We start from the raw sequence: 25,771 nt of genomic DNA, 5'->3' as shown, positions 1-25,771 counted from the left end.
CAAATTCACTATCATTAGATTGTACGTGGAATGTAATCCAAGATCCCCATGGTAGTGACCACATGCCGATAGTCATCACAATCAAAAATGGCTATCAACGATCAGAACCAGTTCAGGTTCCATTCGACCTCACGAGGAACATTGACTGGCAAACATTTGCATCGGCGGTAGAAATTGGTATTGAATCAACTGATATTCTGCCACCACTGGATGAATATCGATTCCTTACCGAGTTGATTCAAAAAAGCGCACTAGAAGCTCAGAAACGACGCGTTCCAAGTACATCTGTCATAAGAAGACCATCCACTCCTGGATGAGATGATGAATGTACTAAGTTGTATTCTGAGAAATCTGATGCCTTCAAGGCTTTCCGTAAACACGGAAGGTCTGAGCTTTTCGAAGAGTATTTGAGGCTTGAAAGAAAGCTCAAAAATCTTCTCAAGGATAAAAAACGTAGCTTCTGGCGACGTTTTGTCGAGGGACTATCACGAGAAACCTCAATGACAACACTTTGGAAAACGGCTCGCAAGAATACTCCAATCGATGGATATTCAACTTCGCAAAAAAATGTCTGTCCAGATTCCGTACCAGCAGAACCGCTATTTCGAGAATCAATCGCTGATCCCGGTTCATTGGGTGGACCATTCTCAATGCTGTAACTATCTATGCCTCTCCTGTCATCGAATAGCTCTGTTCCGGGATGCGATAACATCGAATTCAATCTTCTTAAAAATATCCCAGGTATCGCAAAAAGACGGTTACTTGACCTGTACAACTGCTTTATGGAGTACAATATCGTACCTTCAGAATGGCGACAGGTCAAAGTAATAGCTATTCAAAAGCCTGGGAAAGCAGTGTCTGATCACGATTCATACCAACCGATTGCCATGCTATCCTGCATGAGAAAATTATTGGAAAAAATGATCCTTTCAAGAATCACCATTGGGTCGAGCAAAATGCATTACTATCAAATACTCAGTTCCGGTTTCAAAAAGGTAAAGGAACAAATGATTGTCTAGCGTTGCTCTCTTCAGATATACAGCTGGCCTATGCGCACAAGGAGCAACTGGCTTCAGTTTTCTTGGATATTAAGGGCGCTTTTGATTCTGTTTCCATAGAAGTACTGTCGGAAAATCTGTACAGTAGTGGATTACCCGTTATTTTGAATAATTTCTTGTACAATTTGTTGTCAGTAAAACATATGAACTTTACTCTCGGCACTCTGACAACTTCCAGAAATAGCTACATGGGCCTCCCCCAAGGATCATGTTTAAGTCCCTTGCTTTACAATTTCTATGTTAAAGATATTGACAATTGTTTGGAAGGACAATGCACGCTTAGACAACTTGCAGATGATTTCGTGATCTCCCTAAGAGGTCCATGTGCAGCTGTCTTGCAAGGACCATTGCAAAGTACCCTTGATAATCTGACTGTTTGGGCCAGGCATTTAGGGATCGAGTTTTAACCGCAAAAAACTCAATTGGTTGTGTTTACTAAGAAGCGGCACCCTGCTCAACTGAAACTAAAGCTATTGAATGATGACATCAATCAATCTTTATCTTCTAAATACCTTGGAGTCTGGCTTGATTCCAAATGTACCTGGAAACCCCATATTGATTATTTGATAGAGAAATGCCGGAAAAGGGTCCATTTCCTACGCTCTATCTCCGGAACATGGTAGGGTGCTCACCCGGAAGATCTCATCAAACTTTATAGAACGACTATTCTCTCTGTTTTGGAGTACGGCTCTTTCTGCTTCCTCTCAGCAGCTAAGTGCCATCTAATCAAATTGGAACAAATTCAGTATCGTTGTTTGCGTATTGCCCTTGGCTGTATGCATTCAACGCATAACATAAGCCTTGAGGTACTTGCTGGAGTCACTCCTTTAAAGCACCGTTTCTGGGAACTCTCACTTAGAATACTGATCAAATGTGGAACAAGTAACAAACTTGTCTTAGAAAATTTGGATAATATGCTTGAACTGATTCGTCAGTCAAGATTCCTGAAGGTCTACCTCACCTACATATCGTCAAATCTTTGTCTTCCATGTTATAATCCACCTCGAGCCCACTTCATCAACGACAGTTCCTCAATTGAATACGATCTGTGCATGAAACATGCTATTCAAGGAATACCAGATCACCTTCGGCTCATATCTATCCCCCTATTTTTTTCAGAAAAATATGGACATGTCAATTGCAACAACAGATATTTCACTGATGGTTCTCGCATTAACGGATCCACTAGCTTCGGTGTTTTCAATGAAAATTCAACCACCTTCCGAAAGCTTCAGGAACCGTGTTCGATTTATGTTGCTGAGCTGGCAGCAATTAACTTTGCTTTGGGGATAATTTCCTATCAGCCCGTAGACCATTATTTCATCTTCTCGGATAGTCTTAGTTTTATCGCGGCATTTCGGTCGATGAAACCTGTTAAGCACGCATCTTACTTTCTTACAAACATAAGAGAGCAGATGCGTGATTTGGTCGAAAGATCATTAAAAATTACCTTTGTATAGGTCCCGTCCCATTGCCTAATCTATGGCAATGAGAAGGCGGACTCACTAGCACAGGTGGGCGCACAGGAAGGTGAAGTTTATGATAGAAAAATCTCGAACAACGAGTTTTTCCCATTAGTCCGTCAGAGAACTCTTCAAAATTGGCAAATGAATTGATCACACAATGAACTTGGACGGTGGCTATTTTCCATAGTTCCTAAAGTTTCTGCGCGAGCGTGGTTCAGAGGTGAGGACTTAAGCCGAGGCTTCATTCGCACGATGTCGAGGCTTATGTCCAATCACTATTCACTAAACGCACATCTCTATAGAATTAACCTGATCGATAGCAATCTTTGTATTGCATTGTCGGCGTAGCACCAAGTTAGAATTCCGAACCGAACTTTCTTCCGAAGTTTTATTTGTCAAACTAATTGATGCGTTGTTTAGCGCATCTTCAGGCGAATCCAGCGCACTACTTCCGAAGTTGGGAAAGTTGCCTGTATCTGGAGAAAAATCCAACTTCGGTATAAAAAGCGGTATAAATTTATTCCGGATAGACAATAAGTGTGGAGCCGGTTACGATGACATCGATCACGTAGTTTGGTATTGCACGGAAAATGGCACCTCAAGAGAACAACTATCCAGTTTTCCGCGAGCAGTAATGGCCGCCAGCTTGCTCCGGGTTGGTCTCTGATTTGACATTTCTGAAGGTCAACTGCACCACCGTTCGAGCATTTTGATCAATGTGGTATATAAAAGACTTGAATTCATTTAATCAGCACCTTCTATTATGACACATTGGTCAGAATGCTCGGAGCGGTGGGTGCAGTTGACCTCCAGAAATGTCAAATCAGAGACTAACCTGCAGGCAAGCTGGCGGCCATTACCGCTCGCGGAAAACTGGATTGGATACCCTTGTGGCCCGAGGTAAACAACCCTTCCGGGAACTAAGAGGTGTTTTGGGAGATCGCGATGTGGTGTATTTGCAGGCTATCTATGCCTTTCTTTGCCCGTCCGACATCAAAGTTTAATACTTCATTTTTTTCTTTCTCAGTTTTTTTTTGTCTCTGTCTCATTGTTTCGTGTACCATGAAGCTCTGGCCATCCGGAAGATGCTCCCTGAAGAACCAAAACCCGAGCAAGAACCAAAACGCTACGCCAAACCAGACAAATACCCGGATGAGGAGCAGAAATACCTTAAACCTAAATCCCAACCCCGTCCATCATAAAATTACACAATCTACGTTGATAATAAGATGATACTGATTGTAAATATCATTAAGAGTCTCGGCTCCGTTAAGTGTTATACACGCCTGAGCCTGTCAAATAAATACAATAGATAAAAAAAGAAAACACTATAGACACTATGGTCCAATGCACCGAATGAACACAATGACGTTTGAGACGGGCGCTGTTTACTAAAAATGAACACTAAGTAAGTCTAAGTAAACAGCGCACCGCTCAAACGTCAATGATGAACTCGGTGCATTGGACCATAGGTTCCATAGACGAGCTGAGGCGAAGGCGAGTGTAGCCAAACAAGCATGACGTCACTATTGCAATCTAAGCAACGGAGCGTGTACACTGTGAAATCGAAATGACCCAACCGTTCCTGCGCACGTCTATGGAACCTATAGTGTCTATAGTTAACACTATAGATAGTAGAATCTATAGATGAGCGAAAGCATGGCTGAGTCGATTTTTTTGCCCGTGCACGCGCGCATATGACGTCACAGCCCTTAACGTTTCCATTGAAATTGTGACGTCATGCTCGTTTGGAGACACGTTTGACAGTTCGTATGGAGACACACTATTCCACTATCTATAGTTAACACCGTTTTTGGAAAACCCGCATGCAAGCTGGCGGCCATTACTGCTCGCGGAAAACTGGATACAAATCCGCCCAGCCCGTTGTTGGGGGCATAGAGTGTGATGTTCTCGATAATAAACAATGTGGGCTCGCTTGACTGTGGATATACAACAGTAAAGCACATTTGACGATTGGGAAAATCAAGCATCCGAAAGATATTCAATTTGCAAAAAAAATAGCCGCGGTGGATTTTTGTTTCTGTGGCTTTTTAATACCTCAGTGTTGCCGTGGGTAATTCCGACACTATGAGCTAGACTTCTAGGCTTCTAGTCGAATTCGTTTTTAAACCTGGGTCAGTGCCAACCCGAACCCTGAATAAAAAAACATTTTCAGTTCCATATGTCATTGGATATGTTGGTGTGCGTAGCATCGTGTTTGTTTTGATTCGAAACATATGATCCAGATGATCGCGGACATCCAGTGCACTGGCAGTACGTTGGCCTTGACTAATCAGATCATGATAAATAAATAAATATGTTCAAGTGCGTGAACTGATTTTTGCGGAGAGTGGAATTTACTTTTGGGCGGATATAAATAGGGGAACTGCTCCTGGAATTCATCTCATGGCTCCGATATTCATCCCATCAAAAGCAAAGCAATGGAAAGGAATTTGGATTGTTCATTATTTTTGTGATTTTTTTTCAGCAGTGAGCACGCATGTTGACAAAAAGAGGCGACGAAATTGGTGCTGTATTTCTTTGTTTCCCGATGAGATGAATATATGTATTTATGTTCAGTGAGATGGAGATCGGAAAAGTTCCCCTATTAAATTATATTATCAAGAATTCCGTATAGAATTCATGTAAAAGAGATTTTATATTTTACAAAAATTCATCTATTTCTACAAGTTTTTTTTGGAGAACACTCAGAAGCATGAAATTAAAATTCTCTACCTCTCCTGATAAATGTAGCCTCCACCTTCGGAAAATTTTCCGCCGGATTTCGGGCCCCGTGCATTTTCAATTTTCAAGAATCTCCCGGAGAAATTGCTCAAGGTACTCCCGGGGAATTTATGTACGAAACTTGCGGAGCAATTCCTGAAGGAAACTTCGAGTAAGCTCCTGTATTCCAGAAGGATTACCTGAAGGAATTATTGTAGGAATTTCCGAATTAATTCCTGAAGCAACTTCAAGAGATAATCCTGGAACAGTATTCAAAGATATTCCTAGAAGGATTTCCAAAGGAATTCATCTCGAAAGGATCCCTTGGAAAACTTATAGTGGAATGCCTGTAAATTCAAGAAAGAATTACTGAAAGAATGTCTGAAGTAATTTCTGGCAGAAATTCGAAGAAAATTCTAAAACACAAGAAAGAGTTTTTGGAAGAATTTCATAAGAAATAAATCTATTCGGTATTCCTCAATTATATTTTTCTGACAATTCCTAGCGGATTTTGTGAACGGGTTTCAAGGGGAATTCCCAAACTACATAATTCCATCCACCGACCTAATTTAGGACGCAAAATGTGAGGAAAACCTGAATGAACTTATGAATACATAACTTCCCTAACAATTATTTTTAAAACTGAATCTAGACAACAGTACTGGATTAATTTCATTTAAAACTACAATTACAAATATCACAAAATTCTCAAAAAAAAAAGATTTTCAATGCGCTTTTTATTTTAATAAACAGACAGTATCGTTTCTCCCTTCTGCTTGTTTATTCCGTGGTTTTGACAGTTGAAGTACATTTGTATTGGTGAACCCGGTGCGAAACCGTGAAACAACACAGTGCGAACCCGACAGCTTTGGGGTTGGAACTAGTGCGAACCTAGTTCCAACCTGAGCGAATAAAAAAACACTTTGACAGCACTTAGGTTGGAACTGGTTCCAACCTGGGTTGGAACTTTTAAAAACGAATTCGACATAAGTCTAGCTCCTTGATTCCGACGGCCCTGAAAGGGTGAATGATGCGAACTCGAGCGACGTAAGATGCGGCGAACGAGTTTCGTTTTGTCGTCGCGTAGCGTCGCCGCAGCTCATACAGCGCGAGACGGCCACAACAAGATTGTTGATATTGGGAAGAAGGAAGATGGTTGTTTCTCCATAAAAATGAAATAGTGTGTTTTGTATGACTGTGAATGATTGATTTATTATCGGCTGTTCGGCCACATTGAGAGTTGACGTAAAGTCAATGTCAACTTCTCTCCACGAACAGCCTAGATAGCCGTGTGGTGTCGGCAGCCGGTTGTCTGGCTAAGAATAACGCTACGGATTGCCTGTTCCAGTGGTAAAAGTCCACCATACAGGTGACCCCTAATTCTTGGTGTGATGCGGCTTTATGCTTACCGTGCCTATGAATGAATGGTTAGGGGTCTAAAATGAACCTAACCGCTAACGGAGCCTGTGAAGCACCAGGGCACCCTTCACAGTATTGAGCCCTTATTGCGCCAACCGGAGCTATGGCGTAGTTGACTTATTGCTTCTCCGGAATAATCGGCTACTCTTATTTAATCTCAACGTGAGGTTAAATAAGGTGGGATTATGAGTATGTTTTTATTTAGTTTTCATCAAATTGTCCCCTATATGGATTCGCTTTATGCGTTTTCACAGTGTACTCTGTGTTTCGTCTTTGACGTTCTTGATACGATACCGACTTGGTTTCATCGTTGCTGTTCACATAAATGTTGAAGTTGTGGAGTGTATTATCGTAATTCGCAATGGCTACAGTTAGGATAGCTCAAATCAATCTTCAGCACAAAAGAACAGCAACGATTAATCTTTGTAGACTTATGCAAAATGGCAAATCCCAAGTGGCTTTGGTGCAGGAACCCTATTTTCGCAAGGGTAGCTTTTACCTAGGTAACCTAGTGAACCCGGTTTTTGCTGCTTTCAGTAATGAAATGGCAAACTCTCGATCAATGCCGCGTGCATGTGTACTTGTTAACAACGCTATCGTTGCTACACTTATCTCTGAACTAACAACCAGAGATGTATGTGCTGTCACAATTGATGCAACTGGCGGATCCTCAGGAAATACGTCTATTGTTCGGTTTATTTACCACATGATGAACCATCCCCTACGGATGCTTTTAAACAAGTGGTCAGTTATTGCACGTCAAAGGCCTTCCGCTAATTGTCGGTAGTGATGCTAATGCTCATCACATCATCTGGGTAGCTCGGATATCAATCTGAGAGGCTCCAGCTTGATGGAATACTTAAGTAGTACCGAACTTGGTTTACTTAACATAGGCAATCGCCCAACCTTTATGGTATCTAATAGAGCAGAAGTATTAGACATAACTCTCTGCTCCAATAGAATCAGTCACGAGTTGACGAATTGGCATGTGTCAGATGAGGAATCCATATCTGACCATCGCTACATCTATTTTGATCAGTTGAATGTTTCTTCGCAGACCTTGCGTTTTAGAAATCCCTGTTCAACCAACTGGGATCTCTATACAGAGTTGCTCTCGACAAAAATTTCATGGATATCTACCAACCATTGAAACTCCTACCGACTTGGATGATGCCGTTGATACTACAACGTTGCATATCGTGGAAGCTTTGAAGAAGCTTGCCTTGCGTTCTGTGAAAACCTCAAGAGGAACCCCGTGGTGGAATTCCGATTTGGCTAAGCTCAGGAAGCAGTGTAGAAGGAGTTGGAACAGACGCCATTCAGCAGGGACGGATTCTTTCAAGTTGGCTCGCAAAGCTTACAAGAAGGCTCTACGATCTGCTGAACGATTCGGCTGGAAAAACCTTTGTGCAAATGTTTAAAATTTGAGTGAAGCCACTCGATTGAACAAAATTCTTGCGAGATCCAAGGATTTCCAAGTTGGCGAAATTCGCAAGCCCAATGTCGACTACACTTCTTCTGACGAAGAAGCGTTAGAGCACTTATTTGATACACACTTCCCTGGATGTGTAGATATTGCATCTTCGGATGTTCCTGATGTCTTTTCATGTAGTTATGGGTCTTGGGCTCAGGCTCGTAGAATCATAACTACTGAATCGATTCAATTGGCTCTTAATAGTTTTGCTCCTTACAAATCTCCAGGGAAGATGGGATCTATCCTGTTCTTCTTCAGAAGGGTTTTGAGCATATCAAACATGTTTTGAAAAACTTTTAGTATGCAGTTTTGCTACTGGGTATATTCCCATATCCTGGCGGGATGTCACTGTAAAGTTTATCCCAAAAGGAGGACGTGCTTCGTATGAAGAAGCAAAGAGTTTTAGACCCATCAGTCTGACCTCATTTCTTCTGAAATGCTTAGAACGCATTATCGATCATCACATTCGTGATGACTGTTTGGCAAACATGCCTCTTCATGTTAATCAACATGCTTACCAATCTGGAAAGTCCACCGTGACTCTTCTACACAAGGTTGTCTACGACATCGAGAAAGCATTTGCTCAAAAGCAATCATGCTTGGGTGCGTTCTTAGATATTGAGGGTGCTTTTGACAACGTGTTTTTTCGATGTAATATTGGAAGCCGCACATTGTCATGGACTACCTAATATAATAATCAAATGGGTTTACCAGATGCTTAAAAATCGACATCTCTACTCGACACTACGTCAAGCAGCGATTAGGAAATCTGTGGCTGCCCTCAAGGGGGAGTATTATCTCCACTTTTGTGGAACCTCGTTGCAGATACGCTATTGAGATTACTCAATAATGGCGGTTTTCCTACCTATGGATTTGCCGACGACTATCTAATATTAATAGCCGGTTTGTGTATTACTACTTTATTCGACATGATGCAAAATGCTCTTCAGGCAGTCGAAAGTTGGTGTCGCCAATATGGCCTTTCGGTTAATCCGAATAAAACATCTATTGTACTTTTCACGAAAAAACGTAACCGTAAATGGTATTCGCCCATTACATCTTTTTGACTCTGAAATCAATGTAACGGATCAGGTAAAGTATGTGGGACTAATTCTTGATTCCAAGCTCTCCTGGACTCCTAACATTGAGTTCAGAGTCAAAAAGGCGTGTATGGCTTTCGGTCAATGCCGACGAACTTTTGGTAAAACTTGGGGTCTTAAACCTAAATATATCAAAATGGATTTACACAACAGTTGTACGACCAATTTTGGCTTATGGATGTCTTGTGTGGTGGCAAAAGGGTGAAGTGGAGGACAATTCAGTCTAAATTAGGCCATCTTCAAAGGATGTGCCTAATGGCAATGACTGGTGCGTTCTCTTCGACTCCCACGGCTGCTCTCGAGGTTCTTCTCGACGTTGTCCCACTACACATACATCTCAAACAAGAAGCACTTTCTTGTACTTACCGATTATGGGTTCTCGGTTTCATGGAAGAGAATCCTGTAAACCGCAGTTTTACACACACTTCGTTGTTACAACTCATGGTTGATTGGGACAGAACAGTCCTTGCTCCAAGTGATCTCACACTCGCTAGTAGTTTCCCTTATAGGACATTTTCAACACAATTCCCTCGCGGGATGAGTGGACATCTGGCTATTTGGAGAGAAGTATGTCGGACAGCATTGTTTGTTATACTGACGGCTCCTCTTCGAAGGTAGAGCAGGTGCAGGTGTCTACTCGCGTGAGCTAAGATTGGAACAGTCCCACTCACTGGGTAGACACTGCACTGTCTTTCAAGCGGAAATATTTGCCATTATGTGTGGAGTGCAATCCGCATTGCAGAAACACATAATGGGCAAAGTAATATACTTCTGTTCAGATATTCAAGCAGCTATCAAAGCCCTCGCTTCGGCCAACTCAAGGTCGAAGTTAGTAATCGCATGTTGAACTCAAATAAAGGAACTGAATTCAGTTAATACATTGCACCTTATATGGGTACCCACTATAGGATTTCGGGCGGTCATTAATCGACAATGTCATGTCTTCCGAATTATTTTAAAATATTTTCTCTCCATTGTCAATACTCTAATTAAGAGAAATTCTGAATTTGAAGTCTCTAGGTGCACTAGTTCCAAAGATATAAGGTGTCAAAGTCAGAAATGGGTAAAAAAGTTAACAAATTTCCTGAAAAAATATTTTACTTTCAACTATTTATTGAAATATTTTCTTAATGTTTTTTCTTTAATGTTAATACATCATTACAAAGGTAATTGTATAAGCTTTAAAATGGTATGCAAAAACTAATGGTTACATTGTGAAAAAAAAATGAAAAAAATGCGGAAACAATATTTTTTTTCCAAAAACGACGCTATTTTCAACTTTGATAGTGAAGAACTTTTTTTTCCTCAGAAATCCCCGGGTTCTTTTATGATGCACATCAAGGACGAAGCTTCGACTAAAATTTCCCGAAATAATTTCTTGCCAGTATTTGCAATTAACAGAGTTAAATCACTTTGATTTTTTTTCATTTATTTTTTTTACTGTGTTTTGCCTCTCTCGTACTCCAAGGTTAATGCTCATTCCAAAAACGAATGTTTGATAGAAGGCCCGGAGATCCGTAGTGGTATATATCAACTAACTCAGCTCGAAGAATTGAGGTTGATGTCTGTATGTGTGTGCATGCGCGTCTGTATGTATGTGCGCAAATCGCCATTTAGACGCTTATTTGTGTACGATTTTCTCGCAACAAGTTTCATTCGATTTGGGAAATCTAGTCCCATCGTTTCCCTATTGAAAATGGGCCAGACTGAACTATGGGTTCAAAGGGTATGGTCAAAATACATGTATTGGTAATAACTTCGACTTTATTTATAACAATTTTTTAACTTTTCAAAGGAGTGAATGAATAAAACCCCCAATACAATGCAGCACAACGGTAACGGTAACGGAATTTATATATTTCCTGTCAAATTTTACTGGTTCCGTCGCCATTCCGCTGAATTGCGTTTGGGGCTTGAGTGGTTTGAGTCATTTCCCTAAACCTATTTTTTCTGAGCTATTCATTAGCTACTGATGGAGAACTAAATATGAGGTTTCATAGTATGTAAATATTTATAAATCTCATGGAATCAATAATTCCTGACATGTTTATTGCAAAAGTAAAGACGAACAATATCTTAGTTAGTACGGAGAGTATGAAATTCTTGCTAGTGTTCATGAATGTCTGGCTAAAGGTAGGGAAATATTTATTCACTCATCTACACTTTGAGGTTCACTGGCTGAACAACCAGCGGAAAGTCAATATAAAAAAGAAGAAATTTAGAACTCATAATGCAAGAAAATGATCAAGAGAGGCAAATGTTGACATTTTCTTCGTGCCTTACATGAATCAGATCTATTTTAAGCTCGATTTGGATAACGAGGAGACATTGGAAAAAATTCACTTAGTTATTCTTATGCCATGCGTAATTTTGTAATATTTGAAGATTTTTAAAAGTTCTTTATCCTCTGATACTTTAGATGAATTCATGTCATCTTCCATCGTTGATGGAATTGAAGAAAATATCATTAAAGATTTAAACCTTCACACAGAAAAGAATGATGCTATATATAACTTGTAGAAATCATGAAAACAAATCAAAATAATTTAAATAGTGTTGTTATTCAAATTGAAAGAAATTTGCTTTTCGGAACAATGGAGCATTGTGGAATGAATGAATGTTCACATTTTTGAGAATATATTATTCTCATTTATTTTTTGAATAACTTGTACAAATGTCATGGGATTGCGATTTCTAATTTGCTAATACCCTTTTTCAAAAGTTATTTCCAATTCTGATTCTTTAAGAAAATTGTTTAACTATTTTTTAGTGGAATGTTTTCACTGTCATAAGACGAGTTTAGTAAAATTCCATTTTATTCCACCAACTCGTATTAGTTCTACATATACGTATTTCGACCTGTTAGGACGTCTTCAGTGTCTCGTACTTTTACTCGTTCTTGACTTCTGATTCTTTGATTAACATTTAATGCTTTAGGATCCTTCAGAACCTAGTACTTTGTCAAACAGATTGTTCTAAATACAAATTGTGAGGCATGAGAGTAAGAACAAAAAACATATCACCGAATGTCATCAAACTAATGTCTTTTAACATTACTTCGGTTCTCTCGCCGCCAACTTCATATTTAGAGCAATGAAAAGTTATTAGATTTATTGGTAGGGGAGGCGTTTTGTTACTTTCTTCCCACAAAAAATGATTACCTTCCGCAAAAAATATACAAAAATATATAGACGACAGTCCACAAATGAGGATGGAGAAGGGGAGGGTTCATGATGTCCATAAATTGCTGTACTTAGTTTTTGTACAACCCCTTCCTTCTCCTCAAGAAAACATATAAAATTAAACTTCCTAAATTGGATTGCTTTGTCACGTTAATCGAATTTATGAAAAAATATTACGTAATTCATAGACGATCCCTAAAGGGGGGGGGGGGGGGTTTGAAATTATATATTTCTGCTATTTCGACCAAACACAGCTAAAGCAAAGTGGAAAATCACTTGAAAAGTCCAATTTTATTTTTGACCGCTCGCTTGTATGGGGATCCCCCATAGTGACCTGGCCATTCTTCCATAGCTGGAAACGAATTGGCTGATGAGTTAGCTCGCACTGGAGCATCCCAAGACTTTTTTGGTCCTGAGCCAGCTATTCCAATATCTAAGTGTTGGGTGAAGCGTTTGATTAGCTCTTGGGCTTCCACTCAGCACAAACGGTATTGGAGTAGTTTGGATTCATGTCGACAAACAAAATTGTATATCCGAGAGCCATCTCCGGTAGTAGCTAACTATTTAGCTAATCTGTCTAAACAGAATTGCAGTGTCTTAGTCAAGGCCTTGACAGGTCACTGCCGACTCAACTATCACATGGCAAATATTCAACGTGTTGAATCCTTTGTCTGTGATGGTTGTGAATCCGATTATGGAACTTCTTATCATCTGATATGTAACTGCTCAGTTTATGCGCAACTGCGTTTCCAAATATTTGGTAAACACTTACTAAGTGAAATTGACTACAGAAACCTGAACCTTCAAAGTATTCTGTTGTTCATAACCCGTTGTGGTAAGGAGCTATGAGCTTTGTACGTGTTGTATATGTTGTATGCCCTCTTCGAGGGTCCCTTTAAAAACCTTCCCATTTTTCTCCCATCCATATTCCTTTCTGTTTTGTTCACTTTCTTTTCCGTCAGGTGCGTGATGAGAAAGGCTGTGAAGGCGATGGCACAAATCTCCCGAATTGAGGTGAACGTGCCCCTGGAGCCGACGTTCTGATACCTGATACCTGATAGGTTGGAACTGGTTCCAACCTAGGTTGGAACTTTTTAAAAACGAATTCGACATAAGTCTAGCTCCTTGATTCCGACGGCCCTGAAAGGGTGAATGATGCGAACTCGAGCGACGTAAGATGCGGCGAACGAGTTTCGTTTTGTCGTCGCGTAGCGTCGCCGCAGCTCATACAGCGCGAGACGGCCACAACAAGATTGTTGATATTGGGAAGAAGGAAGATGGTTGTTTCTCCATAAAAAATGAAATAGTGTGTTTTGTATGATTGTGAATGATTTATTTTGAAATGTGTTGAGCATTGTAAATGTTTCTGAGTGAGAAAAAGTATGATGTATTAGTGGTATTATTGATGTAATTTGTGATTAGTAGATCGTTGCTGGAAGCGAGGCGAGTCATCGTTAGGTTTAGTTTCCACTGTGTTAGTCACCGTCTTTTGTACATTGTACTACCGTTACTTACCGTAAGTTTGATCCTCGAAAGTTTGTAGTTAGATTTGTATGTAATTAAATTTAACTGTTTGTTATTTAGAATTGCCCGCTGTAGCCCAAAATTCAGAGCAGAAGAAGGTTTCTTTATGGGAAGAAAACTAGATTGTATGTTTATTGTTTTATTTGTTTGTGCTATTATATATTTTTAGTTGAGTTCGTTCACCAAACCACTTGAGATCGTTTTTTTGCACCCGGAGGGTGTAACACTCAGCAAGTAGAAACAAAAGAATTGAAGTAAGTTTAACAAAACTGATAAAAATGGCTATTTGGTCACATGAAAAAATCTCAGTGTACGGACCCGGGAGACAGCTACCGCATTAAGAAATTAATGTTGCACCACAGTTACATTATATGTCTAACAAATTATGATCGTTATTTCAAATATGGCTGATATTGACCATCTCCACATAATTAGAATGCATTCGATTGGTTTTATTCTTGTTTATTCAAACCTTCTAAAGTAGGGCGAAACATAAAAAATTTGATCTTTTCTGATCAGTCTCAAATTTTGTACAATTTTTGCAACTTACTTGATACTTGATACTTGATGGGCTACAGCTCTTCGATGAACCTACGCCGAATGGAGTATCCTTCTCCACTGGACTCGATCCTGGGCCAATCGCTTCCAGTCGCCCTGAACATTGAGCGCCCTCAGGTCCTCTTCAACTGCAAAAAGCCATCGTGTACGCGGCCTTCCACGAAGCCTGCGGCCTCTTCCGGGTTCTCTACTAAATATTATCTTCGCTTGTCGTTCTTCCGGCATACGAACAACGTGACCAGCCCACCGTAGTCTGCCGTGTTGTATAAGCTTAATAATATCCAGCCCTTTACAATTCGTGATTCATGCGACGCCGCCAGATACCGTTCTCCTGTTTACCGCCGAGTATTGTCCGCAGCACCTTACGCTCAAACACTCCCGAGAGCTCTCCGATCAGCTCCGATCATTTTTGCAACATGAGGATCTAATATTCCATGCAGGTAAATTACTTTTCTAAAGCTTCATTTTGTAACTATGAAGCCCCAAACGCAATTTTTTTTTCACCGGGACGGCGACGGAAACGGAAAATTTGACAGAAAATATATGGGCTAACTGTCAAATTTGTCGTTTCCGTCGCCGCTCCGCTGTATTGCGTGGGGGGCTTAAGAGGGTGGAAAAAACCTCTGCAAGTGTCATTTTGAGAAGAAAATGAATATGGTGTTAAGAAAATTATTTTGAGCTTTTTAGTGGAATGTGGAATTTATGTGAATGTGTCATAAGACGAGTTTGTACAATCCCATTTAATTCCACCACTTAATTGTACCTTGACAGATACGTATGTCGACATCAACAATAAGGTCATCTTCAGTGTCTCGTACTTACTCGACTTTATTTTGTCATTTTGCTTTTATTTTTGACTAGACTTTATGATGTGACTAGACAATCATATCCCACTTTTAAAGACAATTTACTTTAATTTTACGGGTTGTAACAGACACTTCGAGAAAAGAAAATGTGAAGAAAAAAAACGGAAAAGGTTCTAGTATTAATCATAGCGTTAAATGAATCTCGGCTCTGTTAAGCTGTTATACGGCAAGTGAGCCTCTAAATAAACGAATAAATAAATAAAAAATACTCCAAAAAATTAATTACCTTTTGACCCTTTCTTATTAATTGTTTGATTTGTACGAAAATATCGTTCGTACGTGAATTAAGTAAATTTAAAATAAAATCTCTTCTCATTTCAGATGGCAGTGAAAGCGGTTTGGACCCTGAAGAATATGCAGCATCTCTGGCGACCCTACAATCTTTGGCCGCAATGCTCAATGCCGAATGTGTTGAGTTACGCACTAGAAAGGGAGAAGAGGGTTTAACGGGACAGTATCTGGTCCGCACCAAAGTAGACGATAATGATTTCACAGAAATACGTGTAGCAGTGGTCGGCAATGTTGACGCCGGCAAGTCGACACTTCTTGGTGTGCTGACACATGGTGAGCTGGACAATGGACGTGGTTTCGCTAGACAACGCCTATTTCGCCACAAGCACGAAATTGAAAGTGGCAGAACCAGCTCCGTTGGTAACGACATTCTCGGTTTCGACAGCGTAGGAAATGTGGTGAATAAACCTGATCACGGTACTTTGGACTGGGTCAAAATTTGTGAGAAATCTGCGAAAGTAATTACTTTCATCGATCTTGCCGGCCATGAACGATACCTGAAGACAACAGTATTCGGAATGACTGGTCACGCTCCTGACTTCGGAATGTTGATGGTAAGCTAAAGTGATCTAATTATTGTATAGTTATAGCTTAGTTATATGAATATGGCTTGTAACCTATAACGATATCTCTGAAAGAAGACCGTGCTGTGCCCTTATTCCGTTCACCTAAAACAATGAACTATAGCATTAGCATTGTTACGGTGTAATTCGTAGATTGGACACTAGTGATACTCATGTTTTACTTTTGAGATCCTCATCTAGAATGCTATCAGAAATCAAGAAGGGGAGTAGTCCTTGATTCCAGTCTTAAACAAAAATAACAAAAGCATGAGGATTACTACTCCTGGCCACGCCCATCTTCACCGTAACTAGGGAGAGGAAGGAAGTGTTGATGTAGTACTTACTTAACGAGAGGCCACCGACTTAGCGACACCCTCATAAGTAGCACGGAGTTGGATAATGAGGAAGGGGTCAGTATTTGCCTGCAGCTGGCAATGTAACCGTGGTAGATCTTACCCCGTAACACACCACGTAAAGTTTTTTTGTGCCTTTATTAAGGAGACTTTCAGCCCGAGGGCACCACGAAAAGGTGTCTACCCAGCGTTACGGGTTCGTTCACCTAAAACAATGAACTATGTCTAAAAAGTAAAAACTCTAAAAAATAGCCGTTAAGTATTTTGAAGCTGCAATTTCGCTACATAGTGTCATTTTCTATAGACAATTGAAAATAAAATATGTTGGTATGCATTCATAAACTTAGGTTCCAATAGTGATAACAAACTTGAGCAATTCTGTGGTCCTAATTCCAATCATCTGAAATGGCATTGTTCCTAATTCTGTTCATTCGTGTTCCTAATTCCAATCACCCGAAAAACATTTGATTTCTTGGAGATGTTAATATCAGACACAATTTTTCTGCTTTCCCTATTAAGCTACGAAGGAATTCCGTCGTACTCCGAAGCTTAGCGAGTATGTACTGATGAAATCAAATTCCCAACACCAGGCACGTAGCCGAATTCTCGCAATCTATTTTCAGAACTAACTCTCTCTCATAAGGTACCCCGGGGAAAGTGAAAATATGGGGTAAGATGCAGACTGACTGACTGCAGATGAATCGATGAACGTTTTTAATGGAAACAATGTTCTAGGAAAATGAAGCAGAACTATAAACGAGTTCATCTGACACAAACATATTTGGAATCAAAATCATTTGAGGCACCATACTAATGATATTGCTTGATCATGACTTTAAACTACCGGGAAAATCTATTACTTTTATTTTAATTCAATGAATTTCCAATCAAATAGTCGTTTCTAAATTAATCATTGATGTGGAAAGTGAATATTTTGAGCAATTAAATAATTGTGTGACATCGAAAACGATTTAAAAAATTTAATTTAGGACGAAATCTGCAATTTTCATTTGCGTTTGAGTTTTAACATACATGGGGCAAGTGGGGCATATTTGAACAACATTTTCGATAAAGCTATTTTAATTGTTTTTAGATGGTTGACAAGTGAAAAAAAATTCGGCATTCATATATCATATGGATCTGAATCAGATGCAGTTTGATTTCGTTGTTAAAAAGTATTGTACAGTTAATCATCAAATCTCGATTAACTTTTCAAAAGGACCTAAGTTACAATTTTTTCATGAATTAATTTGAATAGCGCAATCAACAGAACAACATGAAAGCTTTTGATTGCAATATTCAAATTAAATCATGAAAAAATGTTACTTAGGTCCTTTTGAAAAGTTAAGCGAGACTTGTGAATTTTAAATTCTGAAAATTATCTCCCGCATGAAGAAGAGCAATGGCTATAACTATGCGATATTCTTCCATTTGCAGTGCAAATTATCTAATTAATCTTCAATAGGTCAACAGGATTTGTCTTGTGTTTTGTTATTTTCAAACTTCGCATCAGATTTTCAGATAAATAAAGTGCTTAACACATAAATTGGCTATTTCGTTCTGTTTCTTCTGAAGTTCTGATTTATGAAATAGTTTGTGTTTTAAAAAGAGAAATATTTATTCATATACGAAAAGTGAATAAAAATTTGCTTATCCGTGCCACCTAAAACATTTGGTACAAACATAAGCTAATGGAAAACAAGACAACAGCTCAATAAACAGTAAATCGGCTCTTGTTTTCATATCTGCTAACATTATAATTCCTTTCTTGTTGCAAAAATAAACTCCGACATGTAACCAATCTCTATCTATGATCTGAATATACTAATACTCAGAAATAATATGAATAGTATATCAACATTCCTCAAATTTGGTTCGTTCGACAGTAGAAAACAGAATAGTTCCCACTTGCCCCGTTTAAGGGTCCTGAAGGTAAATTTATTTCTTTCACTACCAATATTTATGTAATTCAATAAATGGCTTCCAACATCTCTACACTTTAACAATGGAAGCATATAATGATGTATCCGTGGTTAATGTTCTGAAATAACCTGTTTTCAAAGTATGCGTTAACAGTTTTGCTGAACTAGCGTTTTTTTAGGTCCCACTTGCCCCGGGGTACCTTTTGTTGTTTGTACAATGCCAACCAAGTAGGAGTATTTAGTATTGTCCTACACACTTGCTTCATCAGCAACTGCGCTCGAAAAAGTAGGGTTATGTTACATATTGCTGTATTAAGTTGGGTATCTGTTCCATCAATGATAACATGCTCCTATATCAATAACAATTTAGGCTTTATTTGTGTCGTGTTTTGTTGTTATCCGGCGTGCTCACTGCTGAAAGAAATCACAGAAATTAGAAATAAAACAAGTTGCGCACCAATTCTCGCTTAACTTTTCAAAAGGTCCTAAGTAACATTTTTTTCATGAATTAATTTGAGTACTGCAATCAAAAGCTTTCATGTTGTTCTGTTCAATGCGCTATTCAAATTAATTCATGAAAAAAATGTTACTTAGGACCTTTTGAAAAGTTAAGCGAGAATTCTTTGTTTTTGAATGGTATTGATTTGGGTACATTACATGGAATGAATACAAGGAGCGGAAACCCTAGTTAATGAGAACGGGCGTTTTCTCCATACAATAAGGGTTCATTTACAAATTACATAACGCAAAATTTGATCATTTTCAACCCCCACCCACCCCCTCGTAACGTTTTTTGAATGAAAGGGTTCTGAAATTTGAATGAGCCATAACGCTCTGGCAGATACCCTCCCACCCCTAAAGCGTTATGTAGTTTGTGAACAGGCCCTAATTTCATTATTACTACAAAGGGGCCATCCACAAAGTACGTCACGCTCCTAGGGGGGAGGGGGGGTTCCGAGCAGCGTGACGACTCTTACAAAATTGTTTGGAGTTTTAATACAAAAAGTGTGACGAAGGGGGGAGGGGGGGTTGAAAATCACCGATTTTTGCGTAACGTACTTTATGGATCTTCCCAAATGTTGTGGCTCCCTCTCATTTAATCAACACCTTTTTCTCTACCCTATATTCTAGCATCTTGTTCTATTCCAGATTGGTGCAAATTCAGGAATAGTCGGAATGACGAAAGAGCATTTGGGACTGGCGTTGGCTCTCTCAGTACCGGTATTCGTAGTTGTGACTAAAATCGATATGTGTCCACCGAATGTTCTACAGGAAAATTTGAAATTATTGTACAAAATTCTCAAATCTCAGGGGTGCCGTAAAGTACCGGTCATGGTTAAAACTGCTGACGATGTCGTGCTTAGTGCGACAAACTTTGTATCCGAACGATTATGCCCAATTTTTCAAGTATCTAACGTAACAGGTGAAAATTTGGATTTACTGAAGATGTTTCTTAATCTTTTAACGGTTCGCACAACCGGAAACGATGACCTGCCGACCGAATTTCAAATTGACGATACGTATGCAGTGCCAGTAAGTATAAACAAATAACATCACTGCAGTGATATTAACAATAGTTATGGCATGTTAAATGTATGTACTTTTTTATATCTTTTATTTATGTATAAAAATACAATAATTTTTTTTTTCCTATTCACAGGGAGTCGGCACTGTTGTCTCTGGTATTACACTGCAGGGCGTTGTGCACCTGAATGACATTCTTCTATTGGGGCCAAATCCACTAGGAGATTTTCAGCCCATCGCAATTAAAAGTATCCACCGTAAGCGAATGGTGGTTCGAGCAGTGCGAAGCGGTCAAACAGCCAGTTTTGCATTGAAGAAAATCAAACGATCCCAGATAAGGAAGGGCATGGTGTTGGTCAGTCCAGATATTCACCCACAGGTATTTATTCTTTACTAACAGACCCGTCGAACTTCGTGTCGCCTAAAATTAATTAGTTAGCACAGACATTTATATTGTATTCACAATTGAAGTTTTAATTTTTGCTCTGCGATTCGATTTCATTTGGCAGAGCAAACGTCAAAACTTCTTTTTTTGATTACTTCCCGAGTTATGCAGAAATGTCAGAAATGTGTTTTATTTGTATGGGAGACCTCCCCCCTTCTAGAGCGGAGAGGGGTCTCGAACCATCTTAGGAACATTCCCGGCCCCATAACCCCTACATACACATTTTCACGTCAATCGGTTCAGTAGTTTCCGAGTCTATAAGGGTCAGACAGACAGAAATTCATTTTTATGTATATGATAGATTGGGGTCATTCTTCTTCTTCTTCTTCTTCTTATTGGCATTACATCCCCACACTGGGACAGAGCCGCCTCGCAGCTTAGTGTTCATTAGCACTTCCACAGTTATTAACTGCGAGGTTTCTAAGCCAGGTTACCATTTTTGCATTCGTATATCATGAGGCTAGCACGATGATACTTCTATGCCCAGGGAAGTCGAGACAATTTCCAATCCGAAAATTGCCTAGACCGGCACCAGGAATCGAACCCAGCCACCCTCAGCATGGTCTTGCTTTGTAGCCGTGCGTCTTACCGCACGGCTAAGGAGGGCCCCGTGGGTTCTTCTGGGGTCATTTTGCAAAGTTTAAAAAACTTTTTTTTTCTTTTTTGGCTTTATTTTTTGCCTTTCTTTTACAACAAAGTTGTACCGAAAAGTAATCATCATTCCCATAATGTTCAGTGTGTGCAGAGATGCTATAAAAAAACATTAACGACTTTTCGTATAGTAAATCCGTAAATCCTTAACAGATTCTTTAGCAGTAAGTTGTATTCGATGAAGAATTTAACGTCGTAGATGATCACTATTCAGGGATTGAATCCTAAAGAGAAAGAACAAGTCTCTTACTTATCATCCCTGTATACCCTACGATATGTAGCATACCGCGAGAGACTTTTTTCGCAAGCTGTTATGATAGAGAACTGATTCAGGAGGCTGTACCCCATGATAAATTTCTTTTAGAAAGCTCCAAATGCGGGGAGCAAAGCGAGAATCGCCATTTTTCTGTGGAGGCTGCCTATCCGATTCTGTTTTTTCGCACTTGTATGTATACAAGTTTGATAAGTTTGTTATCATGGCTTGTTATGATTCGGAACAGTTTATGCCTCTCTTTTATCATTGCTCGTTATCTATTGAGAGCGATTTCTGCAAACCCTGTCACTATTGAATTTCATAACTAAGGTACAGTGGGGCAAGTGGGTAAAGGAAATCGTATATTTCATGTTCATCAAGTCATATTGATCATATTTATGACATAACAAATCATCTATCCAATCTTTATATGCCCTCGAACAAGATCTTTGAAAAATACTTTTAGGATACAAAATATTTGGAAAACAAAAAAATCGGTTTCAATTTTTCACTTGCCCCACATGTGGGGTAAAGTGAAAAAATGATTTTAAAAGAGGATTTTTCAATATAAGAACACATTATCTGTTCATATATTTCATGCAAATGATAATTATGCTGACTAGAACATAACTGTGATGCTTTTTGACACTTCATGAAAGTCAAAGGGCACTAGAGTGCTTCCATTAAATGATTTTTATGTTTTTATATTTTCTTTACTTGAATTTTTTGAGATCTAATATCTCATCTCCATTTGTGTCTAACACTACTTTCTATTTCAGGTTTATAGTAAGATAATGAACCTTGGCGATAATGCAGAGAAATTATCTTTGAAATATTCATCAAACCTGGAATCATATTGTGTTTCATTAACAATCCACTTATGATTTCAGTAGAAGAGTCTACATTAACAAATAAATAAATTTTATAAATTTCAACTAAATAAATCATAATTGTTGATATATTTGCAATAGTAGTGATTCTTGTATTTAAGCTATATAAATAACATTTTTTCACGAATTATTTATCAAACATGGATTATTTAAAACACTGACACGCTTGGCACTTTGGGTTCCTGATTTATTATTCCCACGTATCACTGTAATAACCAAAAGCCTTCGAATGAGTTCGAATTGTTATTATTTGTTTAAATACGCTTAAAAGAAATTATTTGTGTTTGGTAAAATAGAGAAATGCATTCAGAGTCGGAAAATTTTCACTTGCCCCACCCATGGTAAAGCAATAAATACGCTTAAAAGAAATGATTTTTGTTTGGAAAAACAGAGAAATGCATTCGGAGATGGAAAATTTTCACTTGCCCCACAGGCAAAGCAATAAAATATTTTTTTCAAAATTTTGGATGTTCATATCAATATTTTTGTGACTGGAATTCAAAACTACAAAGAAAACCAGCTTATCAATGCACTAATTGAATGTGTTATGGAAACCAACATAAAAACTATTTGTATTTATTGACACGCAAAACAACTTGTGCAAAGGATAAACTTGAAAGGTTTATAAATTTTTACTCTCGCATGTTGAAATGGTTCATTATTTCATGTTTCACTTATACAACGCATTGATTTGAATGATTGTGCAGTGAAATTGAATAATTCTGTGCTTCATCAGTGAAATACTTGCGTTTTTCACTTACCCCATTTACCCACTTACCCCACTGTACCTTATTACGAATTGACACAAATAATCTCAATAATTTTGTTTATTAAGATATAAAACTAAGGCGTGGTAGAAGCGATTATCGCCTGAAGAAAGATGACTTTTGGAATTAAGTCATATTTCCTGACTAAAGCAGTACATCATATTTGGATCAGATAGATGGCCGTTGTAAAGTATGGCAAAAAATTAACACTGAGATGTAGCTGCAGAACCTCATTCCAAAAATAAAGAATGAAGGGGGTTTCATTATGGTCTGGGGGTGCACGAGTGCTATCGATTTCGGAAAATTGCATATTATGATTTTAAATGTCATTGTCATTGTTCAGTCATGTCTTTCGGCCGCAAACATTCGCTCTTCCGAGTCGACTATTGACATGACATATTGACCCGTGTGCATACGCGAACGCATCCAAAACAAAAGAATTCCTCTTGCTGAGTGCTTGGACGCGTTCGCGCACGCACACGGGTCAATATGTCATCGGCCTAAGGTCTGCTTCATTGGCGATCTTCTGCAAGGTAACATCGACTGCCCTACGTTGCTCAGCTTGTTGAACATCAACACTCGCCGCCGTATTCTCTGATCACACTCGTTCATCAATCTTCCTACCATCAGAACTAACTATGGACTACATGATCCGATTAAGCTTTGCGCAGTACAACCGAGGTGCGATTATTGCTAGTTGAAAAAATACATGATCCGGTCCGAAGCATGTCCCGTTTATTTAATAGGTGTTATTCTGTGTTTGTGGAGCCTTAAAGCCTTAAAAAAAGCTGCTCCTACGCCACGGACCTGTAGTTCTATCGCTGTCAATCCAACTGGCTTCTACACATCTGTACCATAAGTACCCAATCGTGTATTTATTTAGCCATCAGCCCGACCTAGGCATCCTGTCCCTGCCAATTGCATCGTTATCACAGGTAATGCTTACAATGGTATATGTCCTACCGAAGCAGCATTGGATACTGCACCTCTAATTGGTGCACCTTCTACAACCAGATTTTCTGATCAGCATAACGTCATTGCTCCAGCCATTTTCAACCAAACTGAGTACAACAGCAATTCAACTGGAGCATTTCTTCCAACATGCATATACCCACCATCGCAGCATGTCGATAACGCTGCTAATGCATTTGTGCCGTACTGGTATGTACCACAAACAGCAACAACTCACCGCTCCGCACAAGCTGTCTCAGGGCCTCGCATCAATACGATTCCTCTGGATGGTACTATAATCAGGGCCGGATTTATGAGGGGGCCGGAGGGGCCGTGGCCCCCACAAATCTTATGTATCAAAACCAACCTTTTTTGTACATTTTGGGGCGCCCACATACCGTCGGCCCCGGGGGGCTAAATCCAGCCCTGCCTCTAATTAATGATTTGGGTATATTACTTCTACGTGAAGTTAAACGATTTACAATGATATGGAAATGCTAATATCATCTTCCAAACTTAGACGTACATGTTCATGTTAGAATTAGAGGCGAAAGTATAGAATTGATAGTTCCGTAAGGATATGGCAGGCATCGGCATGCAGAATGTTTTTATAGAAGTCGATTTGAAAGCGAGCGGAATGCAATATTTGTGATGGCACATATCGCACGACCTTCCTTCTGCCAAACTCCCGTGGAGACATATCAGCTTCCACACTGATATTCTTCCCTCCCCCTTCATACGGGTTTCGTATACTAGAACTGGAAAGAATAAATTTTGGCTGTTACGCCCTTTTCAAATGTTGGTCTAGCGTTTCACCATTTATTTATTATAGTTTCATATAATAGTTACATACACTTTATTTATCTATAACCAATGAAAATTTCAGGCTTGCTGGGAATTCGATTGCGAAATACTAGTTCTGCATCATCCTACGACTATTTCCAGTAAATATGGACGGTGGTCAGCTATGGTACACTGCGGTAGTATTCGACAAACTGCACAAATTCTTCAGATGTCTAAGGAATGCCTACGGACGGGTGATAAAGCTGTTGTTCGCTTCAGATTCATCAAAAATCCTGAATACATGAAACCGGGTCAAAGAATGGTAACATATTTACTAGTACCATTTATTATGAATGATTTTATCCATTTGTTGATTATACTTTGCCACAGGTTTTTCGAGAGGGTCGTACGAAGGCCGTGGGTAATGTAATTACCCCACTCTATACGCCTGGTTCCGTTCAGCAGCGTACGAAGCCGAACAAAATGCAGGGTCGTGGAGCTCCAGCTTCGCAATCAAATGTCCCCAAACCGTTATCGAAAGGCACTAGTGATGCTGCTTCTGCAGCACAGTCCAGCTTGTCTGGAAACACAATGGTTTTGGACATTGGCACCGACAAGCGGAACAATCGGTCAAGTAATACACACAAAAAGTTTCGCGGAGGACCTTCCACCAATATGGACACAGGTGGGCGTGATACATCCCCCGCGTCTTCTCAGCAAAGCACTTCATTTTGTAAAGATTCGATCTCAGTAACTTCTAACTGAATGTCAACCTCTGAACCTTGACAAAACTAAACTAGAAGGTCTTTTTCAGAAAACGGTTTTATTTTCATAATATCTTTCGGAAGAAAAGAAATACAATTCGAACTGGATTTGAATTTTTTTTTTCGACTTGGAAGTTAGTTGACTTATCTACAAATAAACATATTTATAATATTGCATTCAACAGTTCTACACATCTTGTATCACAGTACCTTGTAAATCATAATTCGTAACGTTAAATCAGA

The 25,771-nt window shown here is 39.2% G+C and overlaps 1 protein-coding gene across 2 annotated transcripts in view; it reads left to right on the top strand.

The window, feature by feature from the left end:
* LOC134211737 (GTP-binding protein 1) overlaps positions 1-25,705 on the top strand; it is a 54,644-nt gene extending 28,939 nt beyond the window's left edge. Inside the window, exons 3-7 of one of the 2 annotated variants that reach the window (XM_062688905.1) lie at positions 15,693-16,216; positions 19,632-20,033; positions 20,161-20,403; positions 24,868-25,086; positions 25,155-25,705. In XM_062688905.1, the coding sequence (XP_062544889.1) occupies positions 15,693-16,216; positions 19,632-20,033; positions 20,161-20,403; positions 24,868-25,086; positions 25,155-25,529 (1,763 nt within the window). In that variant the 3' untranslated portion in view covers positions 25,530-25,705. The remainder of the gene's footprint in view (positions 1-15,692; positions 16,217-19,631; positions 20,034-20,160; positions 20,404-24,867; positions 25,087-25,154) is intronic. The other variant, XM_062688906.1, reaches the window with a different exon arrangement.
* Positions 25,706-25,771: the final 66 nt, after the last annotated feature.

The sequence above is a fragment of the Armigeres subalbatus genome, chromosome 2, assembly GCF_024139115.2.
Source record: "Armigeres subalbatus isolate Guangzhou_Male chromosome 2, GZ_Asu_2, whole genome shotgun sequence".
NCBI lineage: Eukaryota > Metazoa > Arthropoda > Insecta > Diptera > Culicidae > Armigeres > Armigeres subalbatus.
Note: the sequence above shows the minus strand (reverse complement) of the source record. Positions and strands in the feature narration are given on the sequence as shown.